We start from the raw sequence: 21,454 nt of genomic DNA on the forward strand, positions 1-21,454 counted from the left end.
AGAAGTCAAAACCTCTGCAGTAACTTCTGAACCACACAAAAGTCCAAAGTGGCTTTGCCCTTGAAAGCTGTAGTTTAAACACACTTCAGGAGAGCCATGACTTCAACCTCACATACTTGCTGTCAACTGCTATTTCATTCATGTCAGAATTACCATCCATTCTGAACTGCACAGCTCTTGCCACGTTGTCAGAGAAAGAAATAATCACATGAAAATCAGAAGTCTGTAGTTAAATTTTATTTATCAGTTCTATTGTTAAATTACACAATCAAAGTCAGTGGATTGGCCTGTAAATCTACACAATAAGACAGCGTCTACGGTGGAAATCAGTAGAATTTGATATGGTTATGACAAAATGGTATCCTTATATTCGTACATCCCCTATATACAATAGACAGTATACACAGAGAAAATGCAACTAGTCTCTGTAAACCATGCACACCACAGCATAAAAACAAGATGCACCTCCTGCAACAGGCCTCCAGCTCGCCCATGGTTAAGTCCTGTTTACAGCAGTGCCTTTCAGTTTCAAGAGCGAATTATTTTCCCCCGTGAAAACCAAAATACAACTGAGACATCATATTGGCAACTGCAGTTCTCATTTAAAAAAAAAATTGCTGTACATGAAGTTATTCTCTTCTTGAAGCTGCTAATGCAGGGTATTGGTTTGCTGCTGCTTTGCTCTCCCCTTGCCCCTGGCAGGGCTGCTGCCCCCGGGCTGCCACACAACATCAGATGTAAAACCACTTCCAGGTAACTTAGGCGTGGAGCTGTAAGATGTTTTTAAAGCCTTCTGCCTCATTTCCTGCCTCCCTGCCTTCATGGTGTATAGAGTATCACAGGTGAAAGGCAACAGTGCAAGCGAGCCTTGTAAGCATCATGCCCCTGGGGACACAGAGGGCCCTTTTCAGGTGTCTGTGCTCAGTGCCAAGCTCAGGAGCACTGCAGGACAAATGTTCTGAACTTGCTGAATGTCTGGCCCGAGCCTTGCAGAGGTTTTTTTTTTATTTTTTTGCATAGAGATTTATAGGAGCCCCTCGCACCACGAGCCCCGTCTGCTCTCCCTGTGGGTCTGGGTGAGGCTGGAGGCTGTGGGTGATCCCATTCCAGCTCCAGCTCTGCACCCCAAGCCCCAGCAAAGCCTGCTTGGAGCAAGCTGCTGCACCCCATGCACCACACATCCTTCTCCTGGCTAACTATGGCTATGGAAAAACTGGCTTCTGTCACTTTCAGTCCTCATCTGTCATCGCTGTGAAGGGCTCAAGAGCATAGGAAAAAAGGAAAAAAAAAGCCCTGTTCTTATCTGGTGTAGCAAAGATTTACTGGAAGTAAATCCTAATTCAAGTGTAAATCTACTTCCATTGAGCAATCCTCTTCATAATATTGCTGGGATTAGAGAGTTTTATGACTTTTTAAAGACACTACACAAATATCGGCAACATAATTTCATCTAGTTTATACCACCAATTATTAAGGAATGATAAATTCAGCATTATGTATTCTAATGGGTAAGAAAGACCTAAAATGAGACACTGTCACAGGATTATAATTTGGAGCAGGCTTTATGAAACAAACATGAGGATGTGCTGTAAGTCTTCCAGAATGGTTAAAATCATACTGCCCTGAAAAATTCTGGAAACAGTGTCTATAACATTGGCATTGAATTCAGAAAAGTATGTATGTCTTTTTTTTTTCTTTTTTTTTATATGAGATAGACCAAGCTTAAAACTCTAAACAGCAGTAGGTAGAAAAAGTTTAAAATTTTAAATATTTATATAGCTAGAGAAATTACTTCTATTCATTTTAAAAGCCAATATTATACATAAAACTAGTCGATAATTTTTCTAGACCTTTATTGTTCCCTTCGTCGTCCACTCATTAACTTGGTAAATATCATAAGCAGTTGGTGCCCTTGAAAACACATTATTAAAATAAAATTAAGGTAAAATCAAAGGGAAAAGGTTTTGCTCATATACTGTATTGTGAGAGTATGCTAAATGCTCGTTATTAGGAAATGAGTTTGCTTCCCAGATAGATTTCAGCCGAGCATCATCAACATTTTCCAGCATCCCATTTTGTACTCATAACTAATTTAAGGATTTTTTCCTTTCACTCCTTTTAAATAAATGTCCAAGCAAACATTTCCAATGAGCCGAGCCGGCTCCTGTATTTCATAAATAATCCAACAAACCTAAAAAGGACAATTTAATTACACACTAAGATTAAGTGTTCCACGTACAGTACAACATTTACTGCAAAGGCAACTGCAAAGGCAACATTTCGACCTCTTTTTGCTTCAGACCCTTGAGAAGCATCACTTGTCATCTCCGGTTTGCAGGCTGGGTTGGGCTCCGCTTCGCTCTGGCGCCTGGCGGGTGTCCCCAGTGTCCCCACTACCGCCGCCACCTCTCCACGTTCCCTGTGTAGTCAGTGCTGGAGCTGTTGTCCCCCTGCTCCCTCAGGTGTGCCTGCTTGGCCCGCAGGATCTTCCGCTGCTCCTGGCGTTTCCGCCGCGCCTCCTGGTGCTCCTTCTGCCGCATGTACTGGTAGCGCTGCAGAAACAGGTCTTTTGCATAATCGTACAATTCCATGTCTAAAAAATTGAGGGCCTCGATGCGCTGCTGAGTCTGCCTGTCTATCTCCACGCTGGAGGCCCTTGTGCTATTGTACTGCGTGAACGGCGAGATGAAGTTCATGTTGAAAGTCTTCTCAAAGAGATACTGAGTCTTGCGCTGGAACTCGGTCAGGCCGAAGAAAGCCATCCGCTTCAGGTTCTCCTTGGCACTGTCCAGCAGAACCTTATTTCTCTGCTCCTCAGGCATGACCGACAGGTTGTAGCATCCCACCAGGCTGAGGTCGGAGAGCATGCGCACCTGGCGGTTGTTGGCCAGGTTGTAGGGGCAATCCATGAACTCCTGCAGGGAACAGCCTGACCAGTCGTCTCCTGTGTAGCAGCTGGGCAGCTCCTCGGTGGTGGGGGACCGGCCGTCGCAGACGTGCAGGGACGCCTTCCAGGTGGCTCCTCGCTGGACGTGGCGCCATTCGCTCAGGTACCGGGACACGGGGTCACGCAGGATGGTGATGTAGTAGAAGTTCCTGCCGAGGGGAGAGGAAAACAGAGCGTTTAGTCCCGTGTGTCTCCAGCACGCAACGCATTAACGCTCAGAATCAATACTAACTGGGAGATGCACTTAAGAGGCTTTCAGCAGCACTGATGCAGAGGCTTCTCTGCGAGTTCACCTCTGCAGGGTGAAGGACGGCTGAACAAAACCCTGGGGGGAGTGGGAAGGGTTGTATCTACCTGAACACACAGAACTGCCTCTGTTTAACGGGTGTTGCCTCTACAGAGGCCAAGGGAACCCAACACTCCCCTCTGTGCTGGGCTGTCCACGTGGCAACACTCTTGCTGCTGCTCCAACTGCTGGCCACCCCAGACCTTGGGAGAATACTTGAAGTGTCTCCCAGGATGTAAGCCGCAACCCAAGCAGGACACAGGTAGCTCTGGCTCTTTTAATTTCCTGGTACAGCAGAGATGCACTGACAGGTTTCCACAGACAGCAAAGAGCTGCCTGTGCCACATTCCCTGATGAGCAGCCGTGGGTCTCACCTGCACGAGCCCCAGAGCAGCACAACATCTCTGAGGAAGGCATTTCCTACAGGACCTTTCCTTTTGCAGGCCAGATAAATGGGGTGTGCCCAGAAGCCCCAACCCCTAAGGAGGACCTTGGAAAAGCCCACGTAAATCCTGTTTCATCCTCCTGCCTTCATCTGATACATGACTGAAACCAGGAGAGAGAACAGCTAAGTGACTAACAAGAAATTAAAGGATGCATTACAGCATTTTGTGAGAGAAAACATTTTCAAGGGAGATGCTGGGTTTGGTCTGGAGTAACAAGATAGTAGCACATGTGAGGGACATGCTGCCATGGGGAAGCCATCAGGCCACCAGCTAGAAAAGCTGCAAGTTCAACCACAGAACTTGCCCAGAGCTCACTCTGGGTTGCACATTAAGATCCACCATCAAACACTGTGTTGTCCACCCTCACAGCCTGAAGATGGGCACAGCTCTTTGAACCTCCACTAACATGACCATGGCCCCACCTGGATGATGCTGGAGGAACACCATCAGGATACCAGCCATTTCTTAAGCAAATGGAATTAAAGTAGCTCAATAGGCAAATTGTCCTGGCAGGGAAAGCCACTCCTCCAGGATGAGGACACCACGGAGTGTGTGCCCAGAAGCCCTGAGCCCCTGGGGTGTGATTGCCATGCCCTTGGTGCTGTGTAAGGAGGAGAAGGACATTCATTTGCTATCTCAAGTGACATCGTGACTGGCCACCTTGGAGTCAAACTTTTGTTCTCTATCGTTTCCTTTGGCAGAAAAGCCACTAGATGTCAATGTTTTACAGAAAATTGTCTTTGGGTGGACTAAAAACTGAATCACAAGTACCAAAACGATCCAACAGCATGGGGAAAGGAAATCTGGGGAGTCACCACTCCCCTTCCTATTTAGAGCATTCACACTCATAAATAATTAAGCAGAAAGTTCAGTAAACATGCAAAGCCAAATAAAGCCAAGGAGCCTGGTACAGCATCAGTGGCTGGAAACAACAGCATCCAACACTTGGAGCTGGGATACCACAATCAGAACATCTCCATCCCCACACTCACCCAGGGCAGTGCTGATGCCATCCCCCCTGCTCAGAGGGATTTGGCCACAGACTCACCCAGGCAAAGGGTGCCAAAGCCCCCACCACAACCCCAAAGAAGCTCCTTTCCCACAGAAGTGCCATTCCATGATTTCACTGTGAGAGTCAGAGATAAGAGGGAGCAAGAATAAAGCTCACTTTCATGAGTGAGTGGCAGCTGCTAACCCCACACTGTCCCTTGCAAAGATGGGAAGAGTTTTGCTCTGTCTTATCTCAGCAGGTCTCTGGGAGCATTGGAGAACCCAGCCTGGCAAAGGGAAAGGGCTTTCCATGAGCACCACCTCAATCAGCCGCTCCAGTGAGCAGGAGCTGTCCCTGATCATGCTTGTGCCTCAGGCTCCTTTGATGCAGCAGCAACACAGCCTTGTCAGGATCCCCAGGAAGGGGAAATGGAGCATCTCTGGGGCAAACCCAAGCCCCTTCTTTACCTTCTGCCAGGACTTTATTGGGATACTGCACTAAAATAATGACCCAACCATACAGCACTCTACACTAATTATAGCAACAAACATACAAAAACAAACCTCTGATGACTGAGGAGGCAAAAGCAAAGCCCTGCTCACCCCAGAGCCCCTTGTATGAGCTGGCCCATGTGCAGTTCAGCTCAGGGGAGAAGGGTGCAGGCACAGGGGTGCTACCAGCTCAGGGAGAAGGCCAACCAGACCATATGCTCTAAGGTCATCACAGAAATCGATGGGGAGTTAATGCAAGAAGGGAAACAAATCCTGAGCCAAGATCGATCCAGTGAGAGTTTTATTATAGTTCAAACTCTTCAGCCACTCTCCCTCTGTGCTCTTTGGTCACAGGCGGTGACAAAGCGTCTCCCTTGGCTGCTGTTGTAAAAACAAAAGAATGAATAAAAACTCGTGTGTTGGTGGAAGAGGCTGTGTTGTAACAGATCACCATCAGCCTGGTGGCCTCGTCCAGGCAGGTATTTCCATCTGGGCCTGACAGGGAAATGCTGCAGTCCAGGGAGATGGGGGAATGAGCCTGAATAAAGACACTCACTGGACTCTGCAGTGAGCATGGAGGTGTCTGGGCTTCCCCAGCACCTTGAGCTCAGGATGCCAGGCAGGCATGTTCATGGGATGCTCCAGCTGGGGCTCATATCCTCCCTGGCCTGAGCACAGCTCCCTGAAACACACTTACAGCTTGTTACTTATTCCATTTTGTTATTTCCCAGATGAATCCTGCTCTCAAGAAATGTCTTAGAAAAAGTTTCTTTGTCAGTCGCTGGACCAATCTCAATTTTGTGCATTTGTACCCTTCTTAAGGTAGGGTATTATCTGCCTATTAGAATTCTACCAAAAAAAGCACTGACCCTTTTGGGAACACCAGCTTTTGGGTTTGCCCCAAGCCACTCTCCTCCAAGTTAGGAATCATGGCAGCTCCAGGAAAGCAGCCATGCTGGTCTGTGTTCATCTGAACTGAGCTTCAGAAAGTCACAAAAGCTTCAATGCCTCCTTCAAGTCAGAGCTGGCCCAGAGATGAAATCGGCCATCAGCACTTTGAGCATCATTCTGCTGCAACCAGGAGGAAGACTCAAAGCTTTGCAATTATTTTTAGCTCTGTACGTAACAGCTTGTTCTTTCTGCTGTCGTACCAAGGGGGTGTTGAGCTCCTGCCCATTCTGTGAAGCATGTGCTTCAGAGCCCGAGACAATATGTTTGCAGGTAGAGCTCCAACTATTGTGAATCATTCCTCCAGCTTAGAGCTGCACTCACCACAAACATGGCTTTTTTGGGTGGCCATGAACCAGAGAAAGGGAGCTCGAGGGCAACTCACAAAGTAGGTTGACCCTGGAGGCATCAGGAATGTGGGATGATGTGACAGTGACTTGCTTCTGTATCTCTCAGAGCACTGCTATTCCTTGAGGAATGTGGGGAGTGAACACTCCCACAATGTTAAGTTTGCTCCCCAAGCTGCATCTGCTTGCTTTGAAGGACAATTCTGTGGTCACACAGTCCATTCCTGCCAGTCCTTTACCCACCTCTGCCAAACACAGGGGCAGAATGAGATTCCCTTTTTTCAGTCTAATGAGTTTTTAAAATAATCCTTGCATCAAACTTCTAATTGCAACATTAGAAATGAAAAAAAAAAAAAAAAGAAATTAAGAAAAAAAATTGAAGTCCAAGCGAGAAAGCTTGAAACCCCAGTGGAAGACAACACTGAATAAAGCCAGAACTTCAGAGCCTCGAGAAGCTGCCAGGGAAGGGATACACAGGTATCCCCACCATGGTGCTCAGGGGGCTTATTGTGTGCAGAGCTAAAGAAGTGAGGAGGGAGTGACTCTAATTATGCATCAAAACGGGTCAGAATCTCCCAAAGTCAGAGCACATCTCATCCCAACCCTACTGCCCTGCTGTTTAATTGCCTGTTGAGGTCAGGGAGGCTGGAGGTCAGATGCTGGCAGCTGCCATGGCTTCAGCCTGGAAACCTGAGCCTGGCTTGATGGAGCTATGAGGTAAGGACTGGAGAGGGGAGCTGAAAGCTGAACATCCACTCACCATTACATCCATTAGTGGATTAGTAGGTGAGGGACTGAGTGACCTTTTCCCATTTCTGCTGAGAAATGAGGCTGTAGCAAGAAGGGCTTTGTAGGTTACTGAGGGTGAGAAACCTACAGCCTTTGCTCAGGGAGCAGTGCAGCCTCAGAAACATCCCCATCTCCCCCACAGGCTGTGCCTGGGGGCAACCTAACCCAGGAAAACACAGCTTCAGCATAGGGCTGAGGAAGCAGAGCTATAATTTCCAGGGAAAGTACTGGGGCAGTCCCATTCACCATGCAAAGTAAGGCTACGCTTTAAGCTGGCTCAAACTCACCAGTCTGTATCTAGGTCAAGCTCATCCAGATGGCAAGCCTGGCTAGGAGGTTTGGAGTCACAGACGGGGCTTGTGCAGTGAATGGGAGGCAATTTTACACAAGTGTCTCCATCTCTTTGGGTGGAGATGGGGGAGGCACAGAAATTTGGTTATGTTTCCAAATCTATGTAGGTTTTTTTCTCCAGTTCATGGACTTTGTAGTACATTAACAGGGCAGTGAAACCAAGTTCTGCTCCGGGTGAAGAAGCATATTTTGAAAGGAAACTTCACTGAAGGAGCAGTGGCAAAGGGACAGACCAGATTTGTGCCATATCCAGCAGAAATGCAAACAAAACAAACTAAAACCCCGCAGCAGAGATTCTGCATATGATGCAAAGGGTTAAGGACGGAGCTACTGAGAAAAGAAAAATAATCATAGGGTTGGTACTTCAGCACCAGAAACAATCACCAGAGCCAGCAAGTAGCACAAGGACATCCATGTCCTTCCTCCCTCCCCACAAACCGCTCATGCTGCTGAATAAAAATCCACAGAGCTCCCTTATAAGAGGGTAGTCACATATTCATTCTTTAAAAAGCTGAGCAATTTGGGGTTTTTTTCAGATGGCAACTTGTCTCACTCAACTCATCTCACGAGAGGAAGATGCTCCTACACTGTGCCCTTGCATATGGATCTGAGATCTCATCTCCTTCTCCTCCACTGTTCCCAGCAGTGAAGTGAAACTGTGCCACAGACAGGCTCCTGCACTCGTCCCTCATCTACACCTCTCAGAAAACATCCCTGCTCAGGATTGTTTGACAGCAAAGTCACAGACAATGACGGAAGGTCAGGAATGCGAACGGCGCGAGTCTCACATTCCTTGTTCTGCTCTTAGAAACCCTCCCCGTGGGCTCTGGAGCTGCTGATGGATTTTAATCTCTGGCAGAGGGTCTCCCAGCCGATCAATCATGGCCACCACATCTCTCTGAGAAGTCAAACTCAATTATGCCACGCTGGGCGCCAAGAGCTTTGCTCCCAGAAGGTGAGGTTAATTCCCATCAAGAGTGGCCCACTGAGAATTTGATTTACTAATACCACAAATTGCTCCTCCAAGAGAAATACCCCTGCTGCCTAATTTGTTGGAGGCAGGCATCTGTTTGGAGATCACTCAGAGAGAGGCAAAGTGTTCATTTAATACTGTGACTCATCCTGATTCTTAACAAACTTTGTCACCTAGACACACAATTATAAGGACAGGGGTGAGCATCCTGGTGAGAACCTCTCCTGCCTCAACCATCCCTGCTTGGAACCTTCCCCCAAAATGATGAGAATACCTCTTCCCTGCCAAGAGCAGCTCCTGCAGCATACCTCACAGAGATGAGGCCAAAATACTTGGCAAGCTTACTGAGGCAGCACTGGGAATCCAATGTTTGCATCCACTCCAGATTGGTCCCAGATGCTTCCCGGCAGTGCTGTGGATGGCAGTGGCAGCAGTGGAGGAGCTTTGCCCGTGGGTTTCCTGCAGTGCTGCTCTGCTCCCATGCCTCCCAGCCCCACAGACAGGGGCAACAAACTCCATCTCTGAGTGGGAGAGGAGCAAGGGGGGCTGTCGAGTTCTCTGTGAGCTGCAGGGAGATCTCGTGCCCAGTATTCCAAGGCTGCCTGCATGCCCTGGATCTGCAGCCTAGCTGCCCAAGCCAGGGCCCCCCTGCCACTGTCACAGCTCTTGGAGCAGGGACACTGGAGCAGGACTGCTGCCTTTCTCTCCCCAAGGACCTCAGGGCAGCTCCTGCTGAGCAAACACACCCTGGGCTGGCTCCTAGTTGTTCCTGTGAGACCTCTCTTTATTCAGTCATTTAAATTAAATAAACTTCCAGGTCCACCTCATCCAAAATTCAAAGTATAGTAGAATCTAGATGAACAAATCACTTCTTCATTAAACAAGTGACACATAAAGATTATGGGGAGGGAGAGAAGGAGGAACAAATACTCCTCTTCTCTGCAGCAGCCTGCAAGACTACCCAGACTATATTCCTTTACTCTGGGTCTCAGGGTGGCAGAAGCAAATCATGCATTAGCTCTGAAAAAGGGCCTGGAAGGAGATAAGTATTTCAGGGCTGCGAATTAAAGCCGTTAGCAAATGCAAATTTACATTTCCTCTAAGTAATCATTATGTTTTCACTTCTATCAGCACCCAATGAATCACAAAGATGTTTTGTCTAGAAACACTAATGGTGGGGGTAGGAAGCCAGCAGCCTACCCACAGCAACAGCAGCAGGAGAGAAGTGCCAGAGGAACCCATAAAAAGGAGCTGGATTTTTCAAGAACAGCAATTACACCAGACCATCATTGCCCGTGAAATTACCAAATAGGAAAGATCTGCAGAAAAGAAGCATTTCAGGCACAGAGGAAAGCAGCAATTTTGCAGGTCAAGGTACACATTCATATATGTGCAGGCATGGCATATGCAAACAAAGATAATGAAAATAAGGCTCTAAATAAGTAAAAAATATGCAGCCTCACACACGAACATGCTCCCAGCTAGCCTCACGCACAAACTAATTGTCCACAGTCTTGCCTGTGGAGGGGAGAGCAGCCCTGCAGATCTGCCAGAGTGGTATTAATTTCATAATTGCCTGTATTATTAAGATCTCTGCAGGATACCCCTGCTCAGCACCAATTCAGCAAGAATAGTGGCCTTTTTAATTTTTATTTCTTTTTAGTAATGCATAAAAAGAGAAGCAAGTTTCTGTTTTTAGACTCAGCAAACAGAAGAGTGACTCAGCCACTGGTGCCAGTCCCCAGTCCTCTGTCTCCACCCTGGAGGGTGGCATGGGAAAGGCTGGCAATGCTGGGCAGAGGGGCTCAGACCCATCCCACCCAGCTGACCTGCTGGAAAAAGGACTGAACTGCCCTTTGGAAACACCCAGCTTCCATCACAGCCTACCTAGGGCAGGATAGCTTCCCACCTTGTGAGCGTAGCTATCTGACAGAGGCATCAGGATGGAGGGCAGCAGTGGTGGTGAGCTCCTGGGCTGGACATGGGAGGAAAAACCCAAGGAAAGGAGAGAGAAGGTGACAGGAGGATCAGTGTGTGGATGCTTCTGCCGTGCTGGATGATGAGTTGCAGTACAGGTGATGCTGGATTTGGCTTTGGAAAGTGCCTTTCTTGCCTAGGGCGATTATCCCTTAATAAGTGGGAGGCAGAGCTGAATTTTGCTCTTAATACACACTAAGAAAACTCAAGGTGTGAGTGCTGTCTTTTGAACCATCGAGCTCTGACATACACAGAGCACCAGGAGCACCTTCCAATTCCCAGGGTGAGGAGCTGTCCCCATCCCCTGGAGCTCACATCTGGAGCCTCATCACACACATGTTCCAGGCGTGGCACAGCATGCTCACAGAGCTCTTACGGGTTCATTAAAAAGCATGGCAAATATCCTGAAGCAAAAATGAGGCCACTGCAACAGAGCTGGTGAATACCCACAGGATGCTGCTATAAATCAGATCTTTACAACAGTATTTACTCCATCTAAATGCCGCTGCAGGAATTAGTCTCAACGTGTAACTGATATTTCTGCGGCGGCAAAGATCGAGGTTTGCAAAGCCTACACTCCATAAGCAGTGGTTTACAGAGAGGCAATAGTGGCAGTTTTTCATTTTCCAGAGTCCACTCACCCTTCCAAGAATCTTAATGCCTCATTGATTCATAATACAGTACATAAAGATTTCATTTTTTCTTGCACACAGTGATATATTATGGAGGCAATCTATTTTGCCACTGAAAAGTTTGCTTAGTAGAGAAATTTGGAGTTTTGACATTCAGGAAATTACAGTCATCTGTAAAGTGCGATTGATATGCCAAGGCTAACATTTTCATTGCACTTATGGAGCCAGAATAACTATGCTAAAATATTTATTATATTCTTAAAAAAAAAAAAAGGAAAAAAAAAGAAAAGAAAAAGAAATCCGACTTCTTGTTTACTTGTTTATAAAAAGCATATATTTAGTATTAAGAAAGCTTTATCCTTATATCCATATATATTTTAGCTATGTCTTAAATGCTCACAGCCACATACTCTGTGTGCCTCATTTGCAAGTTCTGTGGCTGATAGGATCCAGGAGGAAGCGGGTGCCCAGGGCTCCCATCTCAGCTTGGCACGCACACTTGTCTTCTTTATGAAGGCATGAATGTGTATTTAGAAGTTGTGATTTATCCTATTTCCTGAGCACTCGCTGCAATTTCCTAATCGCTGCTTGAACACTCCTTCCAGCTCCTTTGTGTGTGAAAGTAGCTGCTATTGAACATCCTCACCTCAGCGCTGGAGAAACCTTGGAGCTCTCAGGAAAAAGATCAGGAGATCAGCCCCAAGAGCTCTGCATATCCCACAATGGGAAATTAACTCCAGAGAGGTATTTATAAAATCATTTGTTACTATATCAGAGCTCAATCAATTCTCTTCAATAATACATAAAAGGAGGAGGTTTGGCTCACACGAAAGAACGTAATTCCTTCACAAGCCATTTGCAGATAATCTTCCATACACCAGTTAATACATCCCACGATAGGTTACACTGAAGTGCTTTTAAAAACTAAATGGAGGATATATAGTGCATAAAAAAGGCACATTAGTGCAACTTATACTTTGCTTATTGTAATTATTGTGCATACAGAAATCCAAGGAAAATCTTTCCCAGTCTTTCTAAAATTTTGTCAAAAGCAAGTATTTATTGAAAACATATTTGCAATGTAATTAATGAACTGATACTAATATATTCTCAGCCCGCTGCCAGAAGAGGGATAGAGAAATGGACAGTGTATTTACAGCTGCAACTTCCACAGTTTTAATTTCAGCTCTCATTGATTCCATTGAGCACCATGAGACTGTATAATGAAGAAATCTGTATCAATTGAAAATACCAAGTGTGCTCCTGCCCCACTAGGGCACTACTGTAATATCATGTAATGGAAGGGGATTCTCATTTAATTGAATTGGAAATGAAACACATATTAGCTAAGAAAACTTAATCAGTGCAATAATATTAAAATGGGCCACTCAGACAAACTATACTGATTAAGTCACTTGCAAACATTTCTGTAATCATCACTGAGACTTGTGGCGTTAATGATTTAAACTCACTTTTCTACTCTTGGGAACAAAACTGCAATTTCATAGCAGACAATTAGAATATTTTAAGCCCTCTCTCACACATTACAATACAGTCTCATGGCAGAAGCACAGGGCCTGATCCTGCAAGGATACATCCTGAGCTCTGACGTGCAAGGTCTGCATGGATGTTGGGATGTTTGATTTAGGATGGGAGACAGTCCTGAAAGCACCTGGCTGGCAGGGAGTGTTTCTGAGGTCCTGGCTGTGGCTTTTCTGCAGACTTCATCTTTAATCCTGACTAGTTACTGATGGCACACTCCAATGCACTGCAACACTCTGAGCTCCAAATGGCTCCCAGCGGACCAGGATTTTATAACTTGTATTCACACACAGTTGGCATACCTGGATTTAAAATTTTCATGGAACAGCAGAGTGCATTTCTAGTAAAACTGAAAATCTGTGGATGCATTTGTTGTGTCAAAGCTCAGCTGGGAGGGTTTTACATCAGCTAAGCAAGCAAGACTAAGTAAACATTACAAGATGTGCAGAACATCTTGCTTCCCACGTCTGCTGGTTCCACCCCAAACATTTAGTGAAAGTATACCTTACTCAGTGTGAATCGGTTAGGACAATGCCCTTAGAAAGCCATGCTAATGGAAAGTGACACTTTAGCTTCTCATACAGCCCTGAAGCAGGCTAGGGATGTGTCCATTGTGCTGTGCTCAGAAGGACCATCCACACAGTCCAAGCTCGTGGTGTGCCTGGAAACAGGAGACTGAGCTGGCAAAACCTCCTCAGATGTTTTCCTGGCAGTCAGTGACAGTGCATTCAGCACCAAGATCAGCTGGGACACACTGCATTTTCCTGGATTTCAGATGCCCCCTATATTGCTAATTAACTTGTAGCATTAAGACATTCAAAATCCTACTTGCAGACAGTCAAAAGCAAATTCAATTTTTGCTTCTTTTCAGTGCCATGAAGCAAACTCCAGCCAAAGTGGCAGCTGAACTGAGACCACCACCAAGAAGAGAGGCAGCAGCTTGGGCTGGGCAAGGAGAGGAGCTCAGCTCCCCTCTGTGCCAGCTGAAGGACTGGCACTGCTATGCAAAAAGGCTACTTGCCTTGCCCTTTGCTCTGGGTCTCTCTCCATGAGTGTATCACAAGCTTGGGTCAAGATCTGACCTTTCTTTGAGCAGCTTCTCGCTGCAGTTTTTGAGCTCTGAGCTCCCAGCCTTCACCACCCACAGCCAAACAAGCTGGCAGCACTTTGAACCCTCAGCTGGAGAAAAGTCTTGCTTAGGTTAGCTGAGAAACCCTTAAAACCAAGCTGATTTCAGCTGAAGCCAAAGATAACCTACCCCTGACGGAAGGGGTATGATACACCCAGTATGATAAACCTAAAGCAAAATAAAACACATGACATGTAGGGTTATTCACTAAGGTCACAGCTCCTTCCAAAAGGAATTGCCATTGCTCCCACTCTCCTAACCTCTTCCTCTAAACATGAAAGTAAAAAAGAAAAAAAAGAAAAGAAAAAAAGGCAAGAAGCAAAACTCCTATATAAGCAGCAAGAGATGGTTCAAAACAGCATTGTTCCTATCTGTGAGTATGTCCTGAAAGATTTTCAGAAGACACAGTTCTACTCCTACATGGATTATTCTGGCTAAAAATGTGTGTGACATTTTAATTATCAAGTACAAATGTTACTGCAAGCAAGCAATGAAACAGATGGTGTCCTGAATTTCACAGTACAGCCACATTTTCCAGCTCAAGTTTACAGTTCACCAATCATCAGCTTTAAGTTCTGTCTCTACTGCATCTCCCCTGCCCATCTGAAACACCACAACCCTTCAACGCTGGGAGTGCAGCTTTGGGAAATTTTGGGAAATTTGACCCAAGCTGTCCTTCTCCAAGCAAATATTTCCAATGAGGAAACAAAGTGGAGCACAACTCTTTACACCCCAAAAGCATGGCAGGTATGAAATGGGAGAGCACTGAGGAATTGCCCTACTCAAGGGAACGAAGAGGTGATCCTGATACCTCCATCTCAGTGAAGGACCTGATTGTTTATTTCATCCTCTTCCTCAGTGAACTCTACTCATATCAATTACAAGTCCTGAGATTTCCTCCTCTACCCAGCTGGTATAGTCAGCAGTCCACTCAGAGTGTGTCCCCAGGGAGAAGGGACAGGATGGAATCAGTGTCCCTTCAAGACCAACCAGTGCCAAGTCCCACTTCACCAGGGAACAACAGAGCAGCAAAGCTGGAAGCTCTTCCATTCATACCTGTTGGTCTACCATCCTTCCAAAAAACCCCTCATGTTTATTTCTCCCCTCTTATAAAACATGAAATACAATTCAAGACACAGGAGCCACACATGTGGATGGGGATAGGCAGGACCTGGGGCTACTCATCTCCTGGATTGACAGCACCATGGCTAATGTGGTCCTTGCTTTGAGGAGCTTTATTATTCAATTCAGACAATGCATGTGGAGAGGCTGTGTGGGTCCAGTGACTCCTGGGGAACAGATGTGGCAGCATCCCCAGAATCAAGCAGCAAACCTGGTGAGCTTTCAGCTGTCTCTCCTAGCTGTGTGGCCATCTGAGGAGCACATGATGCCCTCATTGAACAGCCTCTTGATTTAACAGGCTGTGGCCAAACAATCCTGGAGAGCTTTCCTGACACTCCATTCATCTCCACTAAGGGGGAGCTGCTGCTGGGGTTTATGGCATCCGAGGACTGAGCATGCCTTGGAGCACAGGCACCTTCTCAAAACTTCCCAGTGAACCCCTGAACACTCAAGGAAACATGCCTGGGTATTCTGTCCCCAGGGAGAGGAGCCAAAGCAGTGTCCAGTGTCCCCAGTGCACACGGCCTGGTTTGCAGCAGATGGATGTTTTTGCATTTGAACTCAGCAAACAGGTGCTCCAGAGCATGATGAAGTGCATGGCAGAGGCTCAGGCTCTGCTCTCAGTCACACTGGCAGCTGGATTGCTGCGATAAATAAACCTGAAAATCGACTGTCTGAGCAGCAACAGCCTCTTCCTATGTCTCCATCCCTGGAGGGGTTAATCCAGAATAATCTAATTTATTCCCAAATTGCAGGCAGCGCTGTCCTTTCCCATTTAGCAGATTAAGAAACTGTGTTCTACCAAATTTATCTGAACAATTCATTCCCACAAAATTACACTGGGTTTTGAACTGAGGTTGATATACTCCATTATATCTGCAGGCTAAGCAATCCACTGAGGAGCCAGATTAATGCACAGCCAAACACTACCTGACTGGGGCTTTCTGGCAAAGCATCCATGCAGGGATTTGGACAAGAGCAGCAGTTGCAAAAGGGCTCCCAACAGTGGTGATCTGGGCCAGGGCTCAGGCACAACAGCAGCATCTTCAGCTGCATCTCCCCCATCCTGTCATTGAAACAGCAGCACCCCCATAACTCATTTCAACATACTGCCACTGGGCTCCTCTTCACATTATTTTAAACAAAATGACACTTTCTCTAGACACTTAAATGCATCCTGGTCTCATCACATCAACAGAGGAAGCATATTTTTTCTGTTTATGTGAAAGGTGATATTGGATGCATCATACATTGAAATCGTTTGCTGGCTTCCTCTCTTGACATAAATAAGGGCAAAGAAAGTCAGAGAAGAGAGATTTTAAAGATGTATGCATATGCATGATCATTTTCTAACCTAGAACATTATTAAATTCTTTCATATATTCATGTGAGAACTGCAAAAGATTATGGAAGTAGAGATGCTATCACTCATACTTTCCTGGAGCAAGGATTAGAAAGGTTTTCTTCTTAATAAAAGCTATATATTTAAATACTATCTGTTTGGCCAAGCCCTAGTTAGTACTGGCCAACAGAGGTACTGTCAAAGCTCACATCCCAGCTTTGCAGAATGAACCTGTCTGCTGGCCAAGCCCAAACACAGGGCAAGGCTGAGCAAGAGATGTCACATGGTTGTCAGAGCTTTGACCTTTTTAGGGCTATTAAATGCCTTTAAATTTCTGCAGTTTCCACAGGTCTGAGCATCCTCTACCAAAAATATACCCACATGGCCCATCCAGCTTCTTCCCAGGCCTTGGAGAGCTGAGCCCAGCCAAACCCTGCCTGAGCCACATTACCCAAAGGCGTTGAAGAAATCTTCTGGTGTGCAAGTGATGCTAAATTAATCTAAACAGCTTTATTTATGAGTGGTGTTACATCCCACTTCTTGGGGAGACAGATCTGCCACTAGAATTGCCTTTTCCTGCCTGCAGAAACTGTAACTCTGCATCAACATTATACAATTATTTTAAAACCACTATTTAGATAGCTCTGTGGTAATGGATATGTACACCAACTCCAGTGCCACAGAATTTGCATAGCAGAATTTTTTATCATGCTTCTTAAAGATTAATAATTTAAAGCAAGTTGTAACTGTGCTAAGATTTAGTCTTATGTTTTCATCACTGCTTTATATTCTCATAAATATCCAACATTCCCAAGTACATAGGAATCTGAGATGGTATTCAAGAGAAAAAACTGCAACCAATATATCTTCCATTTATGGAATCGAATATAAGATCATATTCAAAGTGCTGCATTTACTGACTGATTTTGAATACATAAAATATACAGCCATTGCAAATTCACCTTTCATTGCAAAGCTTTGTTCTTGTAGTGACATAACTTATTGCCAGATTAGAGCCCCAAGTACAGCTGGGTCGTTTTTTGTGTTCTCCATTCCCACAAACACGACTGGGAGAGACAGGTCGTGCTCTCTATCAAAGTTGTGCCTACCACACAGCAATATTGCAACACGTCCCATTAGAGTTATGTCTGCTGAGACTGTGAGCACAGACTTGGCTGCAGGCACCTCCTAATGGAATTACATAATTGGAGGCATGTCATCTAAATCTGAACAAATTGGATTCCCTTGTCATGCACTATTGAATCAGAACGGGAAGAACACTCCATGCTGTTATCTATGGTAAACCAACGGCGGCAAATCCAGCGTCACTAATATTTTGATAATGTGATGTTTATTAAAAATGGGGGAGAAAAAAAGGAAAGAGATAAAAGTTTCATGTAAGGCATGCCAAAACCATGTTGCATGGAAAAATGAGCTCATCTGAGCTTGGTTTCAGACTGGGAATTACGTTAATGGTTTATGACGGTTGCGATGCTAAGAAGATGTAACTGCAGAACCACACGAGGCTGGTTGCCTGTAGCAGCCAGGGAAGCACAGACAAGGATTGGAGACAGGCCCCAGCACCAGCTCTGCATCTGGCAGGAGTGACAGCCACCAAGGTGTTTGCTCTGCTCCAGCCCCTTCCTGCCCAGCCTGTGGCGGATCACAGCATTAACATTCCCATCCTGCAACCCAATTCTCCAGCCCTGGCAATTCACAGGCATGCCCTGCTTTGGGTTTACAAGTATATCAACTTTAATTTGGAATTACTGGAGGAATCATAACGAGGGAGCAATAACTTTGAGCACACTGAACTGCGCATTCAGGGCAAATTTCCACTGAGTGCTCAGCTCGACCTCCAGCTCTGCACGTATGAAAGAACAGAGGCATTAATTACATTACCAGAATCACTAATCAGCTCATTGCATCTTTACATTTCATCAGCTAAATGCTGGTGCAAAATGAGAGGCTTTTTTTCCCTTGTAACTCAGCTCTTCAAGCCTCACCAGGATACTTCCACGAGCACATGGAATGAATTCATTAACAAAACCAGCAAGGAAAAAGAAACTAAGAAACTAATTGTGAAACCTTACAGAATCCGTGGTTCTCATAGCTAATTAACCGTGGGTCAGCTCAGGCTCCTGTGTCCACACCAGGCCATCAGGGCACTTCATGGATGGAGCTGGTCCAGGGCAGGAGGGCTTTGGATGATGTGCCAGGGGTCTGTGATGCCAAGAGGGGTTGTTTATGGTGTGACTCTCCCGAGGCTGGTGCACTGCAGGAATTCAGGTGTCAGTTAGCCAGCAGCATGCTGGCTGCACACAAACAGCACCAGCTCCACTGCCTCTGCCCCAGCAGTGCTGCAGTCCTGCAGAACTGTGCCAAATGCCCATTTATATTTGGTGTGAGGGAGAAACGCTGTCAAATCACCAAATTACCTCAAGTTGTGAGAGCACCCAGCAGGGGGAAAAGTGTTAACTACCTACTGAGCCTCAGTCTGTAGATCAACACCGAGAGGAGTCAGCTGAACACTGACTGTGAGCTCTGAGGTCTGAGCATCACCCAGTCACAGCACAGGATCACACCATGGGCAGCCCCACTCTGCAAATGCATGGTTCTGCCTTGGCAGCCCCTTGCAAAAACACCCCCAAAAAGCTGTACCCCTAAAATCTGCACAATTGCCTGGTCCAAAGGGCCATTAATCTACATGGACAAAAGAACTGCTTGAAGAATTACCATTCCTTAGGGCTGCCCAGCACCATGTTTTCATCCAAGTGGGCTTCTCCTGCCCATGGGTTGGAACAATGGTACCTCACTGCCAACTCAGCTGCTGTGCTCCCAAAATGATCCTCTTAAGCGACTGTGGTGTATGCAAAACACCCAAAAGACAGCCCAAATTATGTGATACACCCTTACATCTTCACAGCAAGCACTAGCCTGTCTTAAAGCCTCAGCATATCTGGTTACACAAATGACCTCAACCATGCTGCTAAGGCTGAGTCATTGCAGGGCTCGATGACACTGTGCAATATCCTCGAGTGACACGGCTGACACCACCACACCACAAGGACTCAGCACAGCCGTGTTGCAGAGAGAATGCTGTTTTGACAACAAACCTGGAACTGAACTCTGGACCTTCAGGATGGGCAGCAACAGATTTGTTCTTGGCATTCGAGCAAGAAACTGGGGCTGATGCAGGCTTTCAATGTGATATGGCTTAGAAGGAGTCATGACAAATATTCCCTGGGGCAGTGATGTGGAGTCAGGAGGACTCCCCACCTTCTGCAACACCAGTTGCAGAGCTGAGCCAGCAGAGCCTTCAGGCCACCTGGGCTCACCACAGCATGACAAAACCCCCAGAGCATTGCAGCCAGGGAGGGGAGGTGGGAAGAGCACAGCAGGATGCTGAGCAACAGAAATGTCCTCAACTCATAGACAAGAACAACATCCACGGAGCTGGGAGACACCAGCGCAGCAGCTGTGATCCTGAGCACACAAACAACATCATTAAAATCGGTATTTTAACTCCCAAGCTGTAGGATGCTCCTGCTAGCAGTAGTGGACATAGCCACCTTTGCTACCTGGCAGGCATTTCCACAACTCTCCAGGGTACCTCCAGTATTAAGAAACTTTTACTCATCGCAGAGAGGTTATGAACCACATTCTTGCACTCAGCCTCTTTGCTTTAGAAGTATCAGCTTGCAATTAATACAACTAATTAATACCACTAATTAATGAATTGAAGCAAGGGCAGGGAGCTAGGAGAACACTGCTTTTGATAGCTATGAAATGCACTAACAACAGCCAGCTGGATAATTACTCCTCTCTTCAGGAGTTTTTACTAGTTTGATTTTTCCATCAAAAAAGTTCTTGTGAATATTTAAAAAAAATTGTAAGAATAGAGTGAGAAAACTGTTATCCAGCGTTCCCAGTGTGATTCATCCTTCCCCCACAGAGATGCTGTCGGGTTTTACTGGACATGAGGGAGTCCAGATGGGAGGGGGATGGCATGTGCTCCAATTAGCACTCACACCTCTTTAAAATCAACTGACCATGAGACACAACCCCCCCCGAGGAGAAGATCCTGTCGGTTTGCCTGGAAAGGACCATGCTGGAGTAGGAGTCCATGCACAGGCATGATGCTGAGCTGGGGAAGGAAACACTGGGAAATATCCCCAGAATGTCCCCAGGGCCAGGAGGAACCTCATTTTCCCCCCTCATAGCCAGGGCAGCCTTGGTGTCCCCCTTGGAGGCTAATTTGGGGATGCTGGTCACCCAGTTTATAGTGATGCCATGGCTGGAAGAACACCCAAAACCCAGACCTGAGACAGCCTGGGGCTGGGGGGTGTCTGTGTCGGGGGGGTGGGTTACACAGTAATAACAGCTGGCTGGAATAATAAATTTGCACCTAATTAACACGAGTGTTGGCTGCAAAACACTGAGTTAATGGAATAGAAAAAAAAAGAAGGCGAAGAGCTGGTGCTGTGAAATAGGGAGATTGCTTTAGAAGCTGCTTTGTCAAGGACATGTCTTCCAAGTCGAGGGTTTAAAAGCTGAAGGAAAAAAAGTGCTTTTGTGGGGGAAAACTTGCCCAGCCCTTATCCAAGGTCAGTATTTGTTTCCCAAACAGGCATTAGCCAGCAGCACTGGCCCAGACTCTCCCTGTCAGGTAGAAAAAGGGGCTGTAATGTCTTTAAGTTGCATGCCAGAGGACAAGGTAAGCATTTGGGATGCAGATAATACAGTCAGGACAAATATTTATTGGGTCAGTAGTCGCTGGCGAGAAAGAGGAGCTATAAAGTGGAGATAACAAGGAATAATGCTGCCACAATGGGAAACTGCACTAATGACTTAACAGCTCTTTGCACCTCTCCATAAAAACCTCCTAAGGGAAAACTCCTATTCAGTGCAGAGGAAACAGTGGCATAAATCTGCTTCCTGCTACATCTGACCCCCTTTGCTCTCACAGCTGCTGCCAGACCAGCTCCTGCCTTGCCTTACTGCGCTTCTATCCTGTTTTTGCTTCCCTTCTCCTCCCAAACCAACATAAATCCTCTCCCCAGCTGCATGGCAAGCCACAGCAGCCCCAGTGGAGCAGGGCAGGAGGAGAGACCTCTCCCTCTATTCTCCTGTGAGCTCAG

The 21,454-nt window shown here is 46.2% G+C and overlaps 1 protein-coding gene across 1 annotated transcript in view; it reads right to left on the reverse strand.

Moving 5' to 3' along the window:
• Window positions 1-222: 222 nt before the first annotated feature.
• HS6ST2 (heparan sulfate 6-O-sulfotransferase 2) overlaps window positions 223-21,454 on the reverse strand; it is a 122,314-nt gene continuing 101,082 nt past the window's right edge. The window contains exon 2 of the mRNA XM_085060553.1: window positions 223-3,096. Within this exon, the coding sequence (XP_084916679.1) occupies window positions 2,394-3,096 (703 nt within the window). The 3' untranslated portion in view covers window positions 223-2,393. The remainder of the gene's footprint in view (window positions 3,097-21,454) is intronic.

The sequence above is a fragment of the Lichenostomus cassidix genome, chromosome 4A (genome assembly GCF_008360975.1).
Source record: "Lichenostomus cassidix isolate B80296 chromosome 4A, HeHo_3.0, whole genome shotgun sequence".
Lineage (NCBI taxonomy): Eukaryota > Metazoa > Chordata > Aves > Passeriformes > Meliphagidae > Lichenostomus > Lichenostomus cassidix.